General features: G+C 42.9%; 1 protein-coding gene across 1 annotated transcript in view; it reads right to left on the bottom strand.

The window, feature by feature from the left end:
• Window positions 1-10,549, bottom strand: part of CRADD (CARD and death domain containing adaptor protein) — an 82,017-nt gene extending 71,468 nt beyond the window's left edge. The window contains exons 1-2 of the mRNA XM_074575036.1: window positions 10,018-10,549; window positions 6,277-6,582 (exon numbers count right to left, since the gene is read on the bottom strand). Of these exons, the coding sequence (XP_074431137.1) occupies window positions 6,277-6,574 (298 nt within the window). The 5' untranslated portion in view covers window positions 6,575-6,582; window positions 10,018-10,549. The remainder of the gene's footprint in view (window positions 1-6,276; window positions 6,583-10,017) is intronic.
• Window positions 10,550-20,948: the final 10,399 nt, after the last annotated feature.

Raw genomic sequence — 20,948 nt, 5'->3', positions numbered from 1 at the left:
TGCCTGCTGCTTTTCCTGTATGTAGGAATGGACCGGTTTTGTGCTTTGAAGAGGTTTTCCTTGATCAGTCAGCTCTCCTGGGTGCTTTTGTCCTTCAGAACTGTCTCCTACAGTGTCCCATCCATCAGTTTCATGAACAAGCTAAAGTCCAGGACCTTTACTCTGCTACTTGCTTTCCTCTCTTCTCTCAGTATCTTAAACTTGAGCACTGCATGGTAACTGCAGCCAAGACTGACATGAACAAATACATCCCTAAACAATTGTTCCTTGTTTGTGAGTAGCAAGGCCAGTAGAGCACCTCCCTTAGTCTACCCCTCCAGGACATTCATCAAGATATTGTCCCTTCTGCATTCCAGAAGTCTCCTGGATCGCTGTACTGTGTCACGTTCCCAGTAAACACCAGGGTTATTAAAGTTTCCCCAAGAACCAGGGCCTGCAATAGAAATACTCTTTTAAGAAGACTTCATTGTGGCCATAGAGTTCAAAGTGCTGCCATGACACCAGGTGCAGAGAGAGGTGAGAATATGCAGGATGCATCCACCCTTTCCCAGGTTTTTCCCCTTGAATGGCAGGATGGAGAACACTGCTTGGGCTCCATCCCTTCACATGGGATCACTGAGTCCCGTAGTCATCCTTAATCTGATGAAGTATTACTAGTGCCCACATGAGAGAGTAGCAAAGTCTGATGATTGGCCAGGCCTTGGCAACCTCTGTGATGTCCTGGATCCAGTCTCTGGGGAAGCAGCAAACTTTGGAAGTCGTCAGATGCGGTCAGCAGACAGATGTCTCCGTTCCCTACACCAGGGAGTCTTCAATCCCAATTACCCGTTGCTTCCTCTTAGTGGCACTGGTTATGAGTAGCTGATCAGGCACAGCTGGCACAAACACCTCTCTTGCCAGAACTCACTCCTCCTCTCCTGTTTCCAGGGACTATATGTTTAATTAAATCATTATTATTATTACCTTCACATATTTGTGTTACTGAGGATGACACCAAGTATGGTTATATATTTCCACTAACTTACCTGAAAAAAAGCTGTTTGAGACTGTTCAGAAAATATTATAGTTCGTAACAGTGATGCCTAAGAGGTAGGCTTCAAAAAAGTGAAAAACATAGATGTAAGCAGCATAAACACAGCTGCTTATTAAAGGTCAAAAAAGCAAATATCCCTTAAACGGTTAAAAAAAAATAAAAATAAAATCTTATGTTCATATACACATTACAACCAGAATACATACACAGAATGCTCTGTAGAACGAGGGACGTTGATTACTTGTCCATGCCACGATGCATGCTGTTAATATTGAGTGTGTGCACAAACCTTTAATGCCAGACTTCACAGATCTTGCTGCGGTCAGGAACAAAGCCAAAGCTGTAAATGTAACACCCGATTTTCAGGAGAGATGGGAATGTGGAAAAGGGTTTGGGAAATTCTCCTACGAGGATGCCTTTGAATCTCTCCAGAGAACATTTTCTATAGCCTCCAGGCACTGGGATGTGGCACAAGGGCAATTCCTTCATCTCCAGGTCAATCCAGTGCAGCCAAGGCTGCTAAGCCCATCCCTTTCCTTCAGACATACATGGGAGGAAACTCCCCCTTCTGCCACTGGACTATACAAGAGAGGAGAGGGAAAGGGAAGAAAGCAAAAAAAAAAAAAAAAAAAAAAAGCACCGTCTTCTATCCACCATTTTAGAGAGAGAAAAGGAATTCATCAGCTGCTCTCCTATCTGACATCCAAATGGAAAAGGGCAAGAGACCAGGCTGTTTCCTTGCTGCATTAGACATGAGAGGAAGCAGGATAGGAAGAGGGCAGGAAGCAGCCAACAAAAGGTAAGAAGAGATGCTAAACTTCCCCGTGTCCCTAATGCTGTTGCATTTGAATCTGAATTCTTAAAATCCTACAACCTGGCTGTGGAAAAAGGACTTTGGAAAAGCTGGGGGGCGGAGGGAAGGATGATTTTCTCAGCAAAAGTACATGTTTTGCTTTGTTTTGTATTTGCATGCTTCATCCAAAGGGTTACACAACATGAGCTTTATACAGCTATATGAGAACACACGCTCCCCACACATCCAGAGAAAAACCCCAACCACACCAAAATCTGTTCAAATGAACAAAAAACCTCACCCAAGACTAACAGGACCCTAACGCAGACTGCTCACTAGGTACCACAACAACAACAAAATCATGGATTCGAAAATATTCCTTGCTTAGTTGTGAGAGAACAGCCTTCCCAAGACGGTTCTGTGTAACTCCATGCCCCAAATTCACTAACATTTGCCAGAGAGCAACGGCTGCTGCAGGATTCCTTTGGCAAACACTGTATCTCAGACTTTTCCCTTTCTCAATATGCTGCGATTTCCTGTGGAATGGAGAAATCATCTATATTACAAAGAGGTGCAGTACTAACACTTTTGGAAGTAAATAATTTTATAGCAATATATAGTATAGAGAGAAATATAATACTTGGGCAGAAAAATTCCTGAGTGGAGAGAAATTAGAAAAACAGTCTGATAAACAAACGCTGTCAAAGCTTATATTTTTTTATTCAGTGCAAAAAATACTGAGTAACTGTTTGCTGTTCCTAGAAAGAATGGAATTCTGTTGCCAACAGCTGTAGTTTTCCATAGGAATTATAATACTATATTGAAGATTTATGTTTCTGACAAAGGCATAAAGTTATCCAAACTAGGGCAGAAAAAGCAGAATAGTCTTTTCCCAATGAAGCAGACCCACATTATTTTTGTTAACTCTTACTACGGCAGAAGTTTTGATCTTCAAAACCAGGAACTCATGCTGCAGTTCATGCTTATAATGATTAAGTCTTGCAATGCCACTCTGCACAGGGTGAACTGTTTTATCACAGGTTCTTACACAAGCGAGAAACACACCCTATCACCTTGAAATCAATTAAAGTCATAAACATTTACCTCCAAAAGCACATGACTTTATATTTACTTCTTGAGATTCTGGGGTTTTACAAGGATGCTTTCCCTACCTTAAGAAAAGTTCTCCCCAAAGCTGTGGCATTCTGCCAGACCCATACAAGAGAGGAGAGAGGTGACCCTCGGCAAAAGGCTGCCCTGTGCATAAACAAGCAAGGGGAAGGAATTTGGGGCGTCTCTGCTGCAATTACACAGATACAAGTGGCCCTACCTGCCTGCACATCACTCTCCTGATTCCCATGCAAAAACTATTCCTCGTGCTCTGCAGGATTAGGCTCTTCTGTGTTTCTTGGAACTACGGCAGATAACAGTATACAGAAATGTTATTTTTTAAGTCAACTGACATTCAGCAATAAAACTCAGGATATCGCAGGTTTTAAACTTCGTTTATTTGCAAGCAGCCAAACTGCGTACTCTGGGTTGAATCCTGGGCCAATTTACAGTTACAGTCTATGCTGCTCCATGAACATTACACCGAGTTACACAACTTGGGAATCAATAAATCCATTGCCTTGGAAGAATTTGCCCAAAGGCTCCCGATGAGTCAGTGGCAGTCAGTTTAGGTCTCAGACTTTAGCTTCCATTTTGTAGTTGCTCGGTCCACCAGATCGTATTTACGCTACATCACCAAAAATGTTTTTATTTCTGTCCTTCTGAAATTGCTGTTTGTTTGGTTCAGTTGGTTTGTTGTTTTGGTTTGTTTTTTTTTTACTAGGGGAAGAAAATAAATTAAAAACTTCTTAATAATTACAGTTGTGATTTATTTTTTTTAACTGGGAACCAATAAACTATATTTCTCAGCCAAAGCAAAGATAGAAAGCCTGATCTCTTTGAACAAAATGCACAATAATCCAAAGGCCAACATAGAAAAATCACTGTGCATGTGCCACAGTTTTTACATTCAGATGGAGAAAACGTAATAGTCTACTTTTACTGACTTTAAAAATCCTACGTGCAGTCAGTGAGAGGTGAAAGACTATAGAATAAAACCTTCCTTCAAGGAACAACTTGCCACCAGTCCTTAGTCCTGCAAAAGATCTGCAAAAACTGAGGCTATTTTGCTTGAGTAAACAGAATTTTAATTGAGCATAAATAAGTGAACAGCAGGAATGTGATTTCCATAAGTATGCAGGATTCAAAGGAAAAAAAGATTTAAAAATCTGGGGTCATAAAACCAACTTCAATTTTAAAAGTTTTAAGGTCTAGAATAAGGTAGTGTGTATGTGGCAGGCTTTTTTCACTACAAATGGATTCTTTAAAAGAAATTGCCACTGACAAATCATCATTTATAAGGACTGTTTCCAATAAGGCAGAAGTTATCTAGCATGGCACTGAAGAACACATTTAATTTTAAGTATGCTTATAGTTTTATTAGAGCAAATGGCTTTTTCCATGCTTAAGGCCAAGCATATGCTCAAGCACTCTGCCGAGACAAAAGCTTACAAGTTTGTTGTTTAGAATGCAAAGCTAGGCTTTTTATCCCAAACCACATTTTCTTGCATGTAATCAGCACTGATGATGCCGCCATAGTTTCCAATTCATTCCAGGGTGCACTCAGCATTTATTAGGGCACAGATGGTGCTCTCTTTCTTTGGCTTCTAAAGAACATGCCTAAATATTAAAACAAACTTGGCTATCTGCCTCTTATCGTGTTCTTACACTCCGTATTGCCACAGTAAAAATAACAGTAACCTTTGATCTAATCTGGAAGCCTTTTCTAATTTACACACAAAATTTGGCAATAGGATTATCAAGTACAGTCAGCCCACTCGAAACCAGAGAACCTGATACGCATAAATCCAGCACATTAGTCACAATCGATCAAGAACAGGAACAAGCAATCCACAAAACAATCAAAAAAACCAAAAATCAGAAACAATTTTTCTGCTGACAAAGTACGCGATCCTGACTGTACTCGATGGCTATGTGTGCGTTTCTGGAACCGTAAGGATTATTTCACAGCTTAACCAGCAATTAGCAAAGGAACAGGCTGATTTGTAAGGCAAATAAAGAGCACTGGCGTGACAGGATTTGTCATAACAACGAGCAAGGTCTCTTCCATCACACTCAATGCTGCAAGTTTGCGTTGTGCTGAGAACTTGCAGTGTTTTCCCGGATGGGTAGCATGGGACATTTATTTCCCAAATTCTGAAAATTATTCACCCATTTCTGAACAAGCATAACGCAACCTCCACAGAGAGCCAGCAGAAAGACAAGCTGCCACAATATTCCGTTAAAAATGTCCTAAGGTAAGATAATGTCAGATTTGTCCAGCAGATCTTGACAAAATGTTCTTGAACGTGCAGCTAACTGGGATGCAGGTGCACATGGCGGTCAACGGGTCTTAGTCACCCATCTTCACAGGCTTTCAGTCTCAGGCAAAGCACATTGACACTGGAAAAATCACACGTCACGTGCATCAAAATACATACGACCAAACTCTAACAGGGTGGGGGGCTGGGGTTGGAGGGCTTGGAGAAAGGTTAATCAGACTGCTCGGAAACGATGTGCCCAAGTGAGGATTATTTCACTATCTCACTGGTAACATGAGGTTAGCAGCCAGCGCATGCTGCCAAAATCTAGGGCAAGAAACGTGCATTTTAAGCAGTCGTCTTGACTTCAAAACAGCTCAACAACTGCGTGCACAGATTGGCAAAGAAATCACTTCTGAACAAACACCAAGTCTAGAAAACTAGTTCTAGAAGTACATTTAAATGTCAGAAAGCCAGAGATTTGACTAAATGAGATTATCTAACACCCACTAAATCAGTTAGCTCCTAAATTTGTTTTAAAATTAATCAATGGCTAGTAATTTTGGAAGTAATGATCCTAGACATTGGTACTCCAGTAAACATAAGAAACTGAATAAATCTAAATTAGCACATGGTACTAAATCAAAATTACATTAAAATCATAATAAAAGTAAGCAAATAAAAATTCTGTCAGTATGTACAATCCAGAAACAGACCACTGTAAAACACACATAAAACAAACAATAATCAGGTATGGATGGCAAAAAGACTGTTCTGTAGCTAGTCAAAACTACTTTTTATACCCTGTTCCCTTTGAGGTAATGGAGTCTGGGTCCTCCTACATCCTAGCCTCTCCCAAAGCAGCCCCTCCTGCCGTCTCCCAGTCTCCTGAAACTCAGCCCTGCTCACTCCCCAAACTTTGCAATACTTCCTGGGGTTTGGCTGGCTTCCCCTTTTGTTGGCATCCTGCTCCATATCTATATGACGCATAACTTGAAATTACTGGTACATTCAATACTTTCAAAATTACGGCTTGAGAACTAGCTTCGAAATATCAGTAACAACAATGCTGGCCTTACCTTCAGGATCTTGTACTGTCATTTCCTTACGCTTCATCATCAGCTTCTCTTTAACCCATGGGAACTCCTGCAAGGAATCCAGAAACACATCAAAAGCCTTGGGTCCTCTGGTGGGGAGAATATCAAGGAGCATCATAGTTTTCCTCTGACTGGTGGTTTGGGACTTTATTTCTTGAACGTGACTGTCCGTGAGAATCCCTTCTTGGTAGAGATACTGAATAACAAGTCCATCCACCAGCACCTCTGTGCAGAGCTCCAGGCGCAGGGAGCGTAAAAGCTGCTTGTCTCTGGCATCCATCTGACAACCTAGAGCGTGAGAAAAGGAGTAGGGAAATGCGTGAAGGTTAAAATACTTCAACCTTTAACATCCAGAAGTGATGTTTGATACCCGGCAATCTTTAGAAAGAATGACAAACTCAGAATCACCAACCTTGGAAAACTATTAATGATCCCCACCATCTTCTTTCCGCTCAGATTTCACTGTCTCATGAGCTAAAATGCAACCATATCTGGGAAATATTAGACAGGAAGAGAACCTTTGGCATTGTGAAGACCAGTCCTTCGCTGGGATAAAAACCACGCCAAATAATCCCGCTCACTAACTGGTCAAGGCCCATGCTAAAGGCAGCTGGAGCATTTGCCAGCCCTTAAGAGACTCCAGCCCCCAAAAGTCAGAGAAATGTCACACCTGACCTCTGTCACCGATGCCTGTGACGCTATTGCTGTTGCAGCACTTTTGCTGCAGCAGCGCAAAAGCAGCAGCCAGACTGGCAGAGGCAGCACAGACAGGCGGCAGCAGGGACAGAGTCAGCAGGTAGCTTTGGCCTACGTGATGCATTTTAATTTTGCAAGGGGTGGAAATGTACCTCAGGCACCAGGTCGTTCTTCCCCCTGACTCATCCTGGAAGGCTGCTCTGGAATTCCACTGATTTGATGATGAAAAACTTTCTTCGAATTTCCATCTCAAATTTATCCACCTTCTATTTATAGGCATTTGTTCTGCCAAAACTGTTCTTTAGCTTAAGTAGCTCTTCTCCCTCCCTGGTATTTACCCTTCTAATGTGTTCACAGGAAGCAATCGGATGCCCTCTGCCAGCTTTCATTTCACTTGACTAATACTCTGACTAGACAAAAGCTGGAAATGATGCATTTTATAGCCACTCTACAGAAGAGGAATCAAGGTCCAGAGAGACCAAACAACTCATCCAAGATCATACTGGGAGTCTGAGCCAGACCTATGAACTGAATCAAGATGTCTAGTCTAGACCTTAACGACAAACATATCCCTGGGCCTATTAATGGAACTTGAAAAGGAAAATGACAGAGTCATACAATTAAATCTCATGCCTAAATAATGAAGTCAAAAAACTGCAGCAGGTGTTGAGTGTAATTACCAAAAGAGTTTATGATAATTAAACTAGAAGCTGCCGTTTGAACAGCTAGACCTTGCAGAAACTGCACTTGATTCAGCTTGAGGATACAAGGAGAGGCAGAGGTTTTCAAAGCTTTTCTAAGAAACCTGCTCAAGTCTTTATATCATCAGAGCTGCCTACTGACTCCCAAGGCCCCATCAAAGGTTGGGTGGTTGGCCTGGTTGTTAAAATCCAGGGCAGGCAACCAACAGAACATATAGGCACATAAATGGCATCTTGGACAGAATGCAAGAGCATAGGACAACAAGAGAGAGACTGGAAAACCCTATCTGTGACCCTCTCTGATAAAGCCACTTTCCAAAAATGCTTCCCCCAAGTGCTGAAAGCATTGCTGGATGGCACCTTCCCAGGAGGACTCCATTCCATCTTCCCTGGGCTACCCAGTATGTTTCTTCTATACTGAAGTGAATTTTGAGGTGCCTACCTTCTGCCTAGCGGTCATTCGGGGATCAAACCGCTATCCTGGCACATGTCCTTAAAAAATGTGTTTGCTAAGCATAGCTCAAACATCAAACTCCACCACAGAATGAGATGATAGTGCAAGAAAGGGGCTGGGAAAAGAGCAGGCAAGAAGGAGAACTGGATTTCCCCATTTGATGTTAGGATGCTCATCTTGGACAGGTGAAGCTGCAGATTCTGGTCCCTAGCACGCACTACCTTTACACTACTGGGAGCAATCACCGGGCTAAAGCAAAACCAGATAAAATTCAGGCAGCAGATTCCTGCCATTTCTCCCATCCAGGATTCCCTGACTGCCCCCGAGCTTATGAAATGCTCAGAGTCCAAGACAGGCACCCAGTGGCGGCTCTGAGGGCCTTATCTCAACCCAAACGGAAAAACCCAGGCAGTTCCAGATGAGGAACATTGACTTCTCCAGCCACTGTACAGCACTTGATGAGCTCCCCTTCTTCATGACCAAAGCAGTCAACGCTTTTCAAAAATAAGGCCTTTTCAAACCATCTCAGTTTGCACCTTTGTGCACTGAAAAAACGCCTATCAAGCCACGAATCTGAAGGGGGAATTTCTGCTGAAAAAGGCCTTTGGCTCACTGACTGCAGAGTGAGCACAACTGAGGCTTTAAAGCCCTTAACACCAAGGCTGGTGGCCCAGTAAACTTCCAGGATGGGGTGTACTGATTTTTAAGGTCTTTTTAAAGATTAAGTATTTCTTTGTGTGTGTTTACTGTGAGAAGGAAATGTCCAAGTCAGTAGCTAAGCAGCCCAGATATGTAAATGTATCAGGATTTTGGTGTGTAACAGTGTAGGGATGGAGCTTAGTGCAATGTAGAATTAAATTAAAATTAATAATTTTAATCACAGCCTGTATCTGGAGATCCAAAGTAAGCTCTAAAATAAATTTTCCTCTAGTAATGCTGGTGCTAGAGGGAATGTAAAAAGATGAGATGTCCATTTACCCAAAAGATTACATGGCTCAGACCTTCCCCAGATGCTTCTAAAAATGCATCTTTTCTGTAATAGAGCCAAATTTTACGAAATCTACCCCCACGTCCCGCTGAATGAGCACAGTCCTTGACTTATCACCACACCAAAATGGGCGCATTTGCATTTTTCTGGATCCAATGCAGAATCTGTCCGTGAACGGGGATAAAACTTCTGAAAGCCTCGACCCTAAAAAGACCCCTTCTGATCCTAAAAAGAGTACTCAGTTCTTGCCTGGAAACACCTTGGCACTTTCCCAAGCACCACCTGCACCGGCTGCCCGTGGCTCCCGGTACGTTCCCACGTGCTAAGGATAAGGTCCACCCTGCCTAATTAATCCATGAGTGATTTCGGCTACTGGCTACACGCCTACGGGTTAAAAATCGCACCCCCACCCCAAAAAAAAAAAAAAAAAAAAAAAAAGTTTAGCTTTCAACTCCTCCCCCGTAACACAGGTCGGGAAGCCGCCGCTCCTGCCGCCGCCAGGGTCCGGCTGCCCGATCTGCCGCCACCCGGGCCCCCAGCCTCCCGCCGCGGCCCCGGCCCCACGGCCGGACCCCGGCCTCCCTCCTCTCCGCCTCCCTTCGCTCCCTCTCGCCGCGGCTGCCGCAGCGGAGGCGGGCGCTGCCGCCGTCCCGCGGCCCCCGCCGCCCCGGCCCGGCCCGCCCCGCGGAAGCCCGTCCCCTGCCCCAGCGTCCGCAGCGCCGCCGGGGGCCGCCGCCGAACGGCCCCGCTGGGGCTGACACCGTTACTCCCGCCTCCCCCTCAGGGCGGCGGGAGCTGGGCCGAGCCGGGAGCGGGGCGAGAGAGCGGCGGGGGCGGCGAGCGCCGTGAGGAGAGAGCCCCCTCCGCCCTCGCCCCGTACTTACACCAGGGAAGTGGGGAACTACACGGGGCGCCCCGGCGCCCGCCGAGCCTGCGCGGGGACCACCATCTTTGTTGAAGGCAAGAGGGCTTCGCCGGAAGCCGCCGCTGCCGCCGCCCTGCCGCGGGCAGGCTGAGGGCAGGCCGCCGCTGCCGGCTCCGCTGAGGGCGGGAGTGTGGGGGCCGCCATGTCAGCTGTGGGCAGCGGTGGGCTGGGCGGCCCCCGCCGGTCGGGAGGCACTGCCGCGTCCCGGCCGCCTCCCCGCCGGGAAGGTGGGCCTCGGGGCGGGGGAGGCGTGCGGCGGGGAGGGGGTCTGCTGCCGGGTTTGTGGGACGGGGGACTGGGGGGGTGGCAGCGGGGAGCCGGCCCACGTCCACTTCGCGAGTGGGCAAGGGGGAGCAGCCCCCGGCCCCACGCCGGCTCGGGAACGGGCCCCGCCGGTTGCCGGTGCCGAGGGGGGGCCGGGGATACTGGGGTGAGTGGTGGCGTGGGGGGACCCCGCGAAGGAGGCTCCGCGCCGGGAGTTTGGAGGGAGCTGCTGCGCTCTCAGCCGCTGGGTGGTTTTTTTAGAACGTGGAGGAGTTGTATCTAAAATTAAATGAGAAACTACAAAACTCGCAGTTTTCGGGGCATTAGAAACAGCTGATCTCATTGCTGTCTAGGGATACTGGTTCCTATTTGCAGGCATACGCGAAGCCAAGCTTCGTGCGGGTGCTGGTATCAAACATACAGCGATGTTGTGTGGAACACTATATATATTTAGCTTGATTACTTTCATCCGAACAGCCTAAAAATGAAGAAGCTTTCACAGATGAAAACCGCTGAGTAAGATCCAGCCGGTGTCTACCACATTTCAAGTGCTGTGGATGTTCTCATAGTGTTCTTCATCCATTACTGAATACAAAAACATCTCTTTCACATAATTTTATGTGAATATTTGAAACCCAAGTACAGTAGAAGAGGGGAAAACTGTGATTCATAGGGCTATAAAAACGAGGCGGTGTCATTTCCTATCGCATCTCATTGAAGAACTTTTTCCCATATTTACGTAGGAGTCAGGTGTCACACGGGCTTCAGCAGTGTCAGCCCTTTTCTTTCATGCCGGGACCGCAATAGCGATGAAAGAAAAGAAAAGGGAAAAAAAAAAAAAAAAAAGAAGATCCTGCAGAGCTGGAACGCGCTACCTTGAAGCTGCCGGCAACCGCGGCGAGCTGACTGTGGTCTGCTGGGCTTGCGAATGCCTACCCTCTGGAAAAGCAGGGAAGGTAGTTGCTGCAGCTGCTGCTAGAAATGCTGCCACTGTGTGAATCCCGTTTGTACATTCAGTGTAGACTAATCATACAGATTTAAGGGTATTTGTGGGATTTAAGGGTATTTGGAAATTAGTTATGGAAACCTTTACATGCCTTTCCATGATGTTGTACCCAGGAAATATTTGCCATGGAAAAATATAGCTGAAAGTATTATTGGTAGAGCTCGTGTGCTGCATATGCTCAAGATGATCTTTATCTACAAGGTTTTGCATACAGATACACACCTTAGGCATGCTCAGAAAGCTTAGATCCTTTTCCTTCGATTTTCCTGTGGCTGACAACAAAGTTGAGAATTTATGTGGACGCAGAATGTAAATCATAGTCTTAAAGGCAAAGTTTGTACGCTGGATTTGAGAAATGCTTAAAAAATTATATACGTTTATTATGTGTCCAGCTTCTGCAGAGATGCCAGTTATTTGGCAATTTTTAAGCAATATTTTTGGTTTAATTGACATAGGGCTTTTATCTAGGATCATTTCCAGACAATAAATTTGATACAAGGGCGTTAAATTTCTTTTAAATAATTGATAAATAATACCTTGTTCCAATACACCTGTTAAACCAAGGTAAATGGTTTTTTGTCTCAGGCACATGTGTTAGTCTTCTAGAAACACAGATATCAAAAATTTAAATACTCCTATGGGTTGTTTCAGAGTGATGCATTAACGTATTTACTATGACCTGACAACACTGGATACCACACAAGTCGTTATCGGTAACTCTAAGACAAGAAGTATGCTGCTGTTGTAGCCAAAGGACAGCAGAGGTGGTTTTACACTTTCATGTCATGGATAGTTTGTAATACCGGTTGTGAGAAAAATACATTTGTAAACAACACAAACGGGCACCAGGGAGCAGAGAACAGCACAAACCATCTATATGATCATTCCTCCGCACAGCGCTCTACAGCTGCTGAAAGTTTCCTTTCTTAGCTTCTTGTATTTCTGATTGCCAGCTTTTTTCTTTTTTTTTTTTTTTTTTCAGTCACGATCTAAGGAACTGTATTATATCTGGAACTGGAGTGACCAAACTTGGAGACTTAAAATATCACATCATTGTGATCCTGACAGCTGCATTTAATTGCAGATAATGTGCACATTAAAATAGAAAATGAAGACAAGCAGTTACATCACTTGCATTACTGTATCTTTTTGCCAGATGAGGCAATTAGGATTATTTATTTTATACTGTCCAAGAATATCTTAGAAAGTTAGTAAAACATATGGATAGGCACAGAGCAACTCCGGTTCCCGCTCAAGTAAATGGTAGCAGTCGTACAGCCAGCATTTAGTCACGTCTTTGCCTACAGCCTAAACAGAGATGCAAGGAAGGAAACCAGTGAAAGGAAACAGATAAGCCTGGGAAGGAAGAGGATGACAGCAGATGTCCAAGTCTAATTAAAGGAAAAATCTGGCGTTTCCTTTTCCTTCCACGAGTTTATACCTAGTGCTGTGAATTCACTAGCGGATACTGTAAATGCGCTACTGGTGTTCCATCTTTAGCAATGCCCCCCAGGCTCACTGATTATACTCTGCAGCTACAGAGTAAGGATGCGGCACAGGTAATACTTGAAGTTCAAGGAGAGAAGCCCTTAAACTTTTCATTTCGGTTCTGTTTGGGTTCAGCCGTGACAAGTTCTTCCAGTTCAGTTCCGGTCCAAGTTCAACAAAACTTCAGAAGGACAGTTCAGCTATATTCCTGTTTTAGGGGAAAAAAATTAACAAATATATATATATATGTATATATTTGAGCCAGTTTGGGTTCAGCTCAGCTCCCCACTAACTCTGCTCAAATCTCAAAGCCATGTAAATTAAAAAAGTATTTCCTAAACTTTGTGGATCAACGAACCACAGTCAATCCTGCACATCAGTATCATTAGACTTTTAGACTTAAAACCTTGTTCTTTCTGGTTCTGTGGACTGGGGAATCGCCGGTGGTTGTCAGGCCATGCTTTTGAGGACTGCTGAATTTGGGGTAGCGAGTCTGAATCTGTAGGAACCAAGTGAAAGCAGCATCTCTTCAGACAATGCTCTTCTATTTAATGTGGGTTATTCCAGGTCAGAGTACCAGAATTTTAAATATACCATACAGTTTTTTTAAAGCTTACTTAAAAGTCCCAAATCTTTTTAGAAACTGTACAAGTATAATGAGATTTAAAAAAAAAAAAAAAGCTTTTGAGAGGATCCTTTATGCTAATTAAAGTCAAGCTGTATCCTAGCATGTTCGTATTTTCTTTGTTTTCTACAGACTAATTTGTTTCTGCTGATAACGAGAGCCAAAATGTGTTTTTAAAACTGGTGCAAGCAGATGTAATCTATTAGGACTACGCTGTTTTCAATTGTCTGTAGGACAGCATTCCAACTTTAAGGACAAAAGAAAAGAAATATGAGCCTCTAGATTTGTTTATTAAAAACACATCTAATTGGTTAAACCTCTCACAAAACCTCTGAAATGAAAATGGAAAAAAAAAAGAAACATGTATTATATGGTTGCCTGTCATTTTTAGAAAGAAGAACACAGAAAACATTTCTGAATGTGATGTATCTCAAAAACACTGCTAAAACACGAGTTGGGGTGGACCAAACTCAGTGGCCTGAAGACCACATTGAGGGTCTTGCAAGCCATTGCCATCCCGGCAAGAATCCCTTCCTTTCCTCCCTCTCCTCTTCCTCCTCACCCTGGTCCCCGTTGCACTCCCCTTTGCAAGGGTGGCCCTCCCTAATGCACGAGCCACCGAAAACCAGGCTGATGCCAAGGAAGGGAAGGTTTTTGGTACGGGAAGAGTGTCCAACTTGTGGACGGAGCTTAGGTGCGCTGTGCTGGGTGCCAGCAGGGCCTGAGGGCACTGGGCTGTGGGTTGGGAGGGGGTGTCACTCTTCAGGTGGCATTTGGTACTCCAAAAGTGATTCCGCATCGCTCCTGGGAAAAGGTGACGGGCAGGACTGAAGGGGATCAGCCCCTGAGCTGCAGCTTACATTATTCTGACACTTCGTTAGTTTCCATCCATTTAAATAATACAGGCTTTAAATTAAACACAGTTCAAAGAGAGCAATGGCTACAAAATGAAGGTGACACATCATGAACTTCCTTAAAAGTAGTATTTTATTAAAAGGCATGTCCAGCATGTAGGTAAAGTTTCAAAACACAGAAAGTTTCAAAACATTTTAAACCATGGGGTTTGAAGTGACCATGTAGTGTCTATATATTTACATTTGTTTCAATACTAAAAATGTTTATTAGCCGTACTGCAATGACTTAATGCTGTTTATTTTGATACAAATAATCTCTAGGCAAAAGTTGAATGCAGAATAGTTATACGAAAAGAAGCAGGCATCCAGTGTGAAACTTTTGTATTCATTTCAGAAAAAAATATAATAAATCTCTGCAATGAATTGTAATAAAAAACCCGCAACTAATATTTGCAAAATGTGACTCAGTATTTCTCAGAATTTTTAGTCCATTTTCTTTAAATATATGAATAATGTAGTTCTCTGGTTTTGAAGTTTAATTTAAAGATGCTTTGAGGAGAGAGATGAAATAGTGCAAGCCTCTAAATATTTATTCCAGACTTACGAAACTGGTTTTTAAATGTAAAACAACCATTTTAATAATGAGAACAAACAACGAAAATTCAGAAATGAGCCTGAAAATCAAACATTGACAAATAAGTAAAAGGAATTTAAGATTCAAGTCTGAAACCTTTTCCCAAACCCAACTTCTTTTATTTGCAAATTACAGCATATGAAGTGGTGGTCTAGCATTTTAGATAAAAGACTGGAAGGTTGGTTTTACTTAGGAGGAGAATAACTGCTGCTTTTTGTCATCTTCTGTTTCTTTCCCAGCCTTTGAAGTGGACAAACTCATAAACAGTACTTACATTTTTAAAGGGTCTTACTTTAAGATTAAACTTTTCAGGAGCTAGTAAGGAATCATGGAAAGATTTTACAGGTAGCCTAGCAAGAGATTTGCCACTGCTTATACTTCTTCCATAACGTCCCATTTTCAAACAAAAAATACCCTTGGATTAAAAATTCGCTTACGCAATTTTGTTCCCTTTCAAAAAGAAATCTGTCTGCAGGCGTGGTTACAGTGGGCGAGTTAAGCAGCCTGCAGTAGGTACTGCATCCTCCGTCAGGGGAGTTAAACAGATGAATTTCCAGAAAAGAGTTCTCTTGCAGGCAGTTTCCCTCGCAGACAACACGCCCCTGAAGCGCTTCAGCTCACCAAGGAGCTGCGATGCCACTTCCACTGCAATCGAGTGAGACAAGAAACTCACTTTTCTAACTTATTTTCTTCCCGCTTCCGAGCAATGCAGCCATTCAAAGACATAACCATCACTGCAGCTGAAGTTCCTATCAATGTTAATAGAAATATACGCGACTTTTCACCCCACACTGATAAATTACAAAATGTTAAGCCTACTTTGCAGGCAGGTAAATTGTAGCTAACGTAGGCTCAGTCTTATTTAATATTGCTCTTCCTAAAAGAAAGCGAAACAGCTAAAAATGCCATAAGCAGTTAACAGTTGATCCACAACTTATTCCACCCTTCAGACTGCATCAAGGAGCAGCGCGCTAGGTAAAAAAAAGCAAATGCATGATATGCGTAAACTAGGTGTCCAGAGCAACCCCTCAGATTCGGGGATTCCCCCTGGGACAAACTGAGTGTGGGTTCAGAGATTAAGCTGAACAGATCCTATTTCAGGGCTGCAACCTAAAGAGATACAATGAAATTGTAACAAAGCACTTTGAAAAGTGATTTTACAGCCTTCAGATATCAGCCTTGCAACTGTTTCTTATATAATTCTTGTTATCAAGCCTGATCCAAATAACCTCAATAAAGGCAAAAGAAGAATTTGCGCTGGGCTTTGAACCTTTTCCCACGTTTACCGTAACCTCCGCATTTACTATTTTTTAACCAACAGTGCACAAATTGCAATCCTCAGCTATGAAACATCAATTATGGAACAATTTGACTGTAAACAAAAGGGTTTACTTATATAAACCCTGCCTGACAGCGAAAGAAAACTTATGGCAGGCACATTGAATTTGGGTTTTTTTTTTTAATGTATTTTGTTCTTTGCAGCACTCGGCACTAAACTTTTCTTGGGTATTATCTGTCTGAACTTCTTCCTAATAAATGTCAGCTTGTTTCTTATGCTAACATAAATAGCTTTTGCTCCTGCATTTTTTTACTCCTAATATCATAGAAAGTAATTATATTATTTTGGTGTTTCAGTTCCTGGAGAGTTAATGGCTCCAACTCTGAATGAAAAAAAAAAAAAACAAAACACAAAAACAAAAAACCACAAACCAAAACACAGGTGCAATCATTTTTTTTTTTTTAATAGGATTTAAGTAGAATAAAATCACAATTTATCAGGGAGATTAAACACCATAATTATGGTGATATGTTTTTACATTTCCCTAGAGTTTCTCATAGGCACTGGCTACTTCAAAGCCCTGTAGATAACCCAATTAATAAACACAGTTAATCCCTCCTCGCCCTTGGCAACCCTGTGACCAGGACAGACTGATTTTGATATAAGCTTCATTTTTTCCCTGAAGTTCAGTTATCTAGCCAGACTTTGTTTCTATGTGGTTTCAACTCGTGTTGATCCTAGTTACTCCCCTGGAGCTTTCAGCACAGCACTAGTCCCGATGGTTAGTTATTTGATACACCGTGTGAGAAGCGCCACCTCTCACAGGAGCTGCTGCCTTTTCCACGTTCTTTCCTTTCGGTCCCTTCTCAGCCACCCAATAATGACCAGCGATGTCCGGCACCGATGCCTTTCACAGCCCTGGGCACCGACGACTCTGTCTCCCAGTTTCATGGACGGATCTTCAGCCCCTTGTAGAAATTACCCCATTTCGGTAACACCGTGGCGAAGCGCCATGTTGTTGTAAAGCGAGCTCAGACCTTGGTGATCTGAAGTTACGTGTCAGTGGAATGTTGTTTCCAGGCATTTTCAGTCATGCTAAGGGCTTAGCAAAATACGGAGAGCTGCTGAAGTCAACACTAATAAAGAAGCGGTTTTCAGGAGCTCGGCTGAGATACCAGAGTAACTTGTCATCCCTATTTCCTTTGTGTATACAGCGCTAACTAGCTCAGACCTTTCAAGTAATTTCTGGTTATTCTATTTGGAAATTTTATGGCTTATGTACTAAACGTTTCCCTTATTTCTATAGTTTTTTTAAAATAAAATTTCTCCTTTCAACAGAAAAGCTTCTTGTAATTATTGAGAATCAGTAATACAACCGTTAGAATCCCTCAAGCCATTACTTCCTCTAGCAGTCAATATGATACTTAGATTTATTTTAATGACAGCAAAGTTAGCAGAAGTTTTACTTTACTTTATCTTAAATAACTGTTAGACACGATACCCACATCTAAAGGCATCTTTTCCCATTTCCATCATCTGTTTTGGCTTTAAAAGAACAAAGCCCTGACACCTCTCAACTTACTTTCTGCTAGATCCTAAGCTTATAGACAAAGGAAAAATCCATAGGAATTTTATCAGAGATACAGGGAAAAGCTCTTGAATAGCACATATAAGTAAATAAAGCTTTTCTATGATCTTTAACAAGGTAATTCACACACAGAAACACTTTGCTAAGGCACGAGAGGTGGCTAAAATACAGGAATTCATCCAACTGTAGAACCCTGTCCTTCCTATCATATGTAGATTCTGTTTTCTTAAGGTAATGAGACTTAGTAAGAGTCTCAGATTCTAAAGCTCCACAGTCTTTAGTAGGCAGTAAATTCTGGATTGTTTTAAGGTGTAAAAACTCCTCTTCCCCCCATATTCTAGTGAACAATTTTTCCTTCTTGCTAATAATTGTATATTGTTTATCTAGAATGTGGTTACATAAAACCTAATTAGGACAATACTGAAGAGATCAGATTAAAATAAAATTAATTACAATGCAATGGGCGCAGCTGCTTGGTTACATTCCCGCTCTACCCACCCGGCTTGTACTTGAACCATTTTCTGTCTCTGCTGATAGCACTAACAGCAGGGAAATACCCATACAGCTAAATTGGAGCCACAGTTCACACTTCTGCTAGGTTTAGTGCTAAACCAAATACAGTAACCAATTCCATTTCCATCATTCATCTTGCAATTATATTTTTTATTATTTTATTCAAGCATCACTTTTAGGATTGTGGGATTCTCGGCTTCCTTTAATTAAAATGAAGAGGTTTTCAGCAACTAACATTATAAACTGGAAAATCTCAAACCTCAAGCCTCAAAAATGAAAAACCAAACCAAAACATGGGATGAAACAAAAAGTCTTAGGATTAAAATCCTTATCACCATTTTCAGTTGACTCATGGGCATCGAACCTGTGAAACTGGCTTCACTGCACACTCTACTAGCAACTCAAGATGACATGACATATATCAGTTAGAAGTCATTTTTGGAATCTGAAGAGCCAGCAATTTAAAAGATAGTGCTGTGAACAAGCCACAGCAACTCCCATAAAGTAAAAAGAAAAAAGCACTGGAAGTTTGAAAAAAATGTTTGGAAAACATGATCGTGCCTGAAAATTCATGGGGTCTACATGAAAGATTTTTGCATCACTGTAATCTAATAAAGTGCTATCCTTGGATTTTTTGTACCAGAAGAAGTTATTCCTCTGTGCTGTGTTAGAATGAAGCCGAGCTTGCAGCAAGCCATAGTGTGGTTTAGTTTTACTTGTGCAGTGCATCAGCCCCAGGGCTGGCATCCTAATGAGGACAAGAACTATGCTTTCATACAAAGAGGACTAGTTCCCCCTCCAGTCTGTTCAAAAAATTGTTCCCTGCTACGCGCACACCATAGCTACAGACCCTACTTATTCCTCGCAGTAACCAGTACAAGTGATAGGAGGTGTAAGTCGGTATGCTCAACGTTCGGTGACTTGATTCCACATCACAGTAACTACTCTTGATTATTTACAAGAATCGCCACCTTTCAGTTTACTAGCGCTCCCTGCCTTCAGCCTGCCGTTGTCTTTGTGCTTTGGAGAACCGCTAACAAAAAGCCCAGCGACCTGCCCTGCATCTGCCCCGTGTCATTCCTCAGAGCTCGGCTCTGCTGTGGGGTACACCCGGGGCCTGTGTCTGCTTACAGCAGGCTGCCAGCAACGAGCCATACATCATTTCTTATATGTACAACATGACTGTCTCAGTGCACCCCAAAGCTTTTGTCTTCACAGTCTGCTTGTTCCAGCATTGGTGTCCGGGATTTTAAATCCCCAGGCCAGGGGCTAGCCTGGAGGGAAATTATTTCAAAGGACCCAAGTATAAGTGTTCGCCACTGAGACCCCAAGCATATCACAGCTAGGTATTGCCTTGACTAAAAATGCCCAGTAGTAGAAGGTTGACGTAGCAGCGGTTAGCGCGTTTCCGTACTGTAACAGGAGTTGTTCCATATAACAGCTATCTCGGCTCAAGGTAGAGCTAGACAAGAACTGTAAGAAAACAGATTCATCTGCATGAAAAGGGTTCCCAGGAATACGGCTCTCTCATGGGCACTGCTCGCAGGAAAAGCTCCTCAGCTTCAGGGTGGCAGTCCCTAGCAAGACAGATGACAAGCAGAGAAGAACCATGTGATTATGACGCACACCTGGAATACAAGAGCTCTTCTGGGCTGTGTTACGTGAAAAACTTCCAACAATCTACATTTTGGCAGGGCATGGGGAAAAAAATTGACATAACAAAAGCTTTTGTTTTGTTTTTTTCGGGAGAAAACTCACCCCATTTCTATACTAAAGCTTCCATTACAAACGGGGAGAGAGAATTGAAGTCATGGAGGAGAAGGGAGAAAAGGCAGGTGGCTTTTCCACAGGGAGAACAACAACGTATCAAACATTTGCCATACTGAGGGACCATCCCCTCTGCCTTGGGTTCTTGGCGTCTTCCTGGTCTCAACGGACCCGCTACTCATTTCTGCCAGCATGTTAATGACAAAACTGTGTGCATGACACTGGGAGTTTAGATGCAACAAAATAAGCTGGTCAGTGCCCCAGAGTTTATGAGAAGGGACAGAGCATCTTGACTGTACTACAGAGCAGTTAAATCACAAGGAAAACAAGATTATTATATGTTGTTTCTATTTCAGCCTGGGCAGGGCTAGATTACAGCAAGTCTTGACAACCCTCCTTGTTCAAACACAGGTCTATTTGCTTTAATTAAAACATAGGCTAGGGAAAGAGTTAAAACTATGAAATTGTTGGCTGAGGATGAATCTATGTCCTTGTTTCTCTCTTTACTGCTCTCCTATTACTCTCATCCTGGATAATTGTTCTATTAAATACTTTACATTTAGACTGAGGAGCGGGTACTGAGGGTCTTAGTCCCTTCTTCCCATTTGGGAGACTGCTGTGACAGAAAAAGGGATGTCCTACGCTAATACCTCACTACAGGAATTCAGCAGGCACCCTCTAAGCCGCTAATCTGAACATAATCCGGCTATACCTTGGAGCAGCACCACAAAGGCAAAGCAGGGGTATTCATCCTCACCAATACATGTGCATTTATTTGAGTATTAGCTGGGAAATTATATAGGTTCACAAAATCACTGTTTCCTGAATAGCAGCAAATCCACACATGCAAAGATCGGGAGACTGTTGTGCAA

This window comes from Larus michahellis, chromosome 1 (genome assembly GCF_964199755.1).
Source record: "Larus michahellis chromosome 1, bLarMic1.1, whole genome shotgun sequence".
Taxonomy (NCBI): Eukaryota; Metazoa; Chordata; class Aves; order Charadriiformes; family Laridae; genus Larus; species Larus michahellis.
The sequence above is the reverse complement of the archived record's forward strand: the minus strand, read 5'-3'. Positions and strand labels throughout refer to the sequence as shown.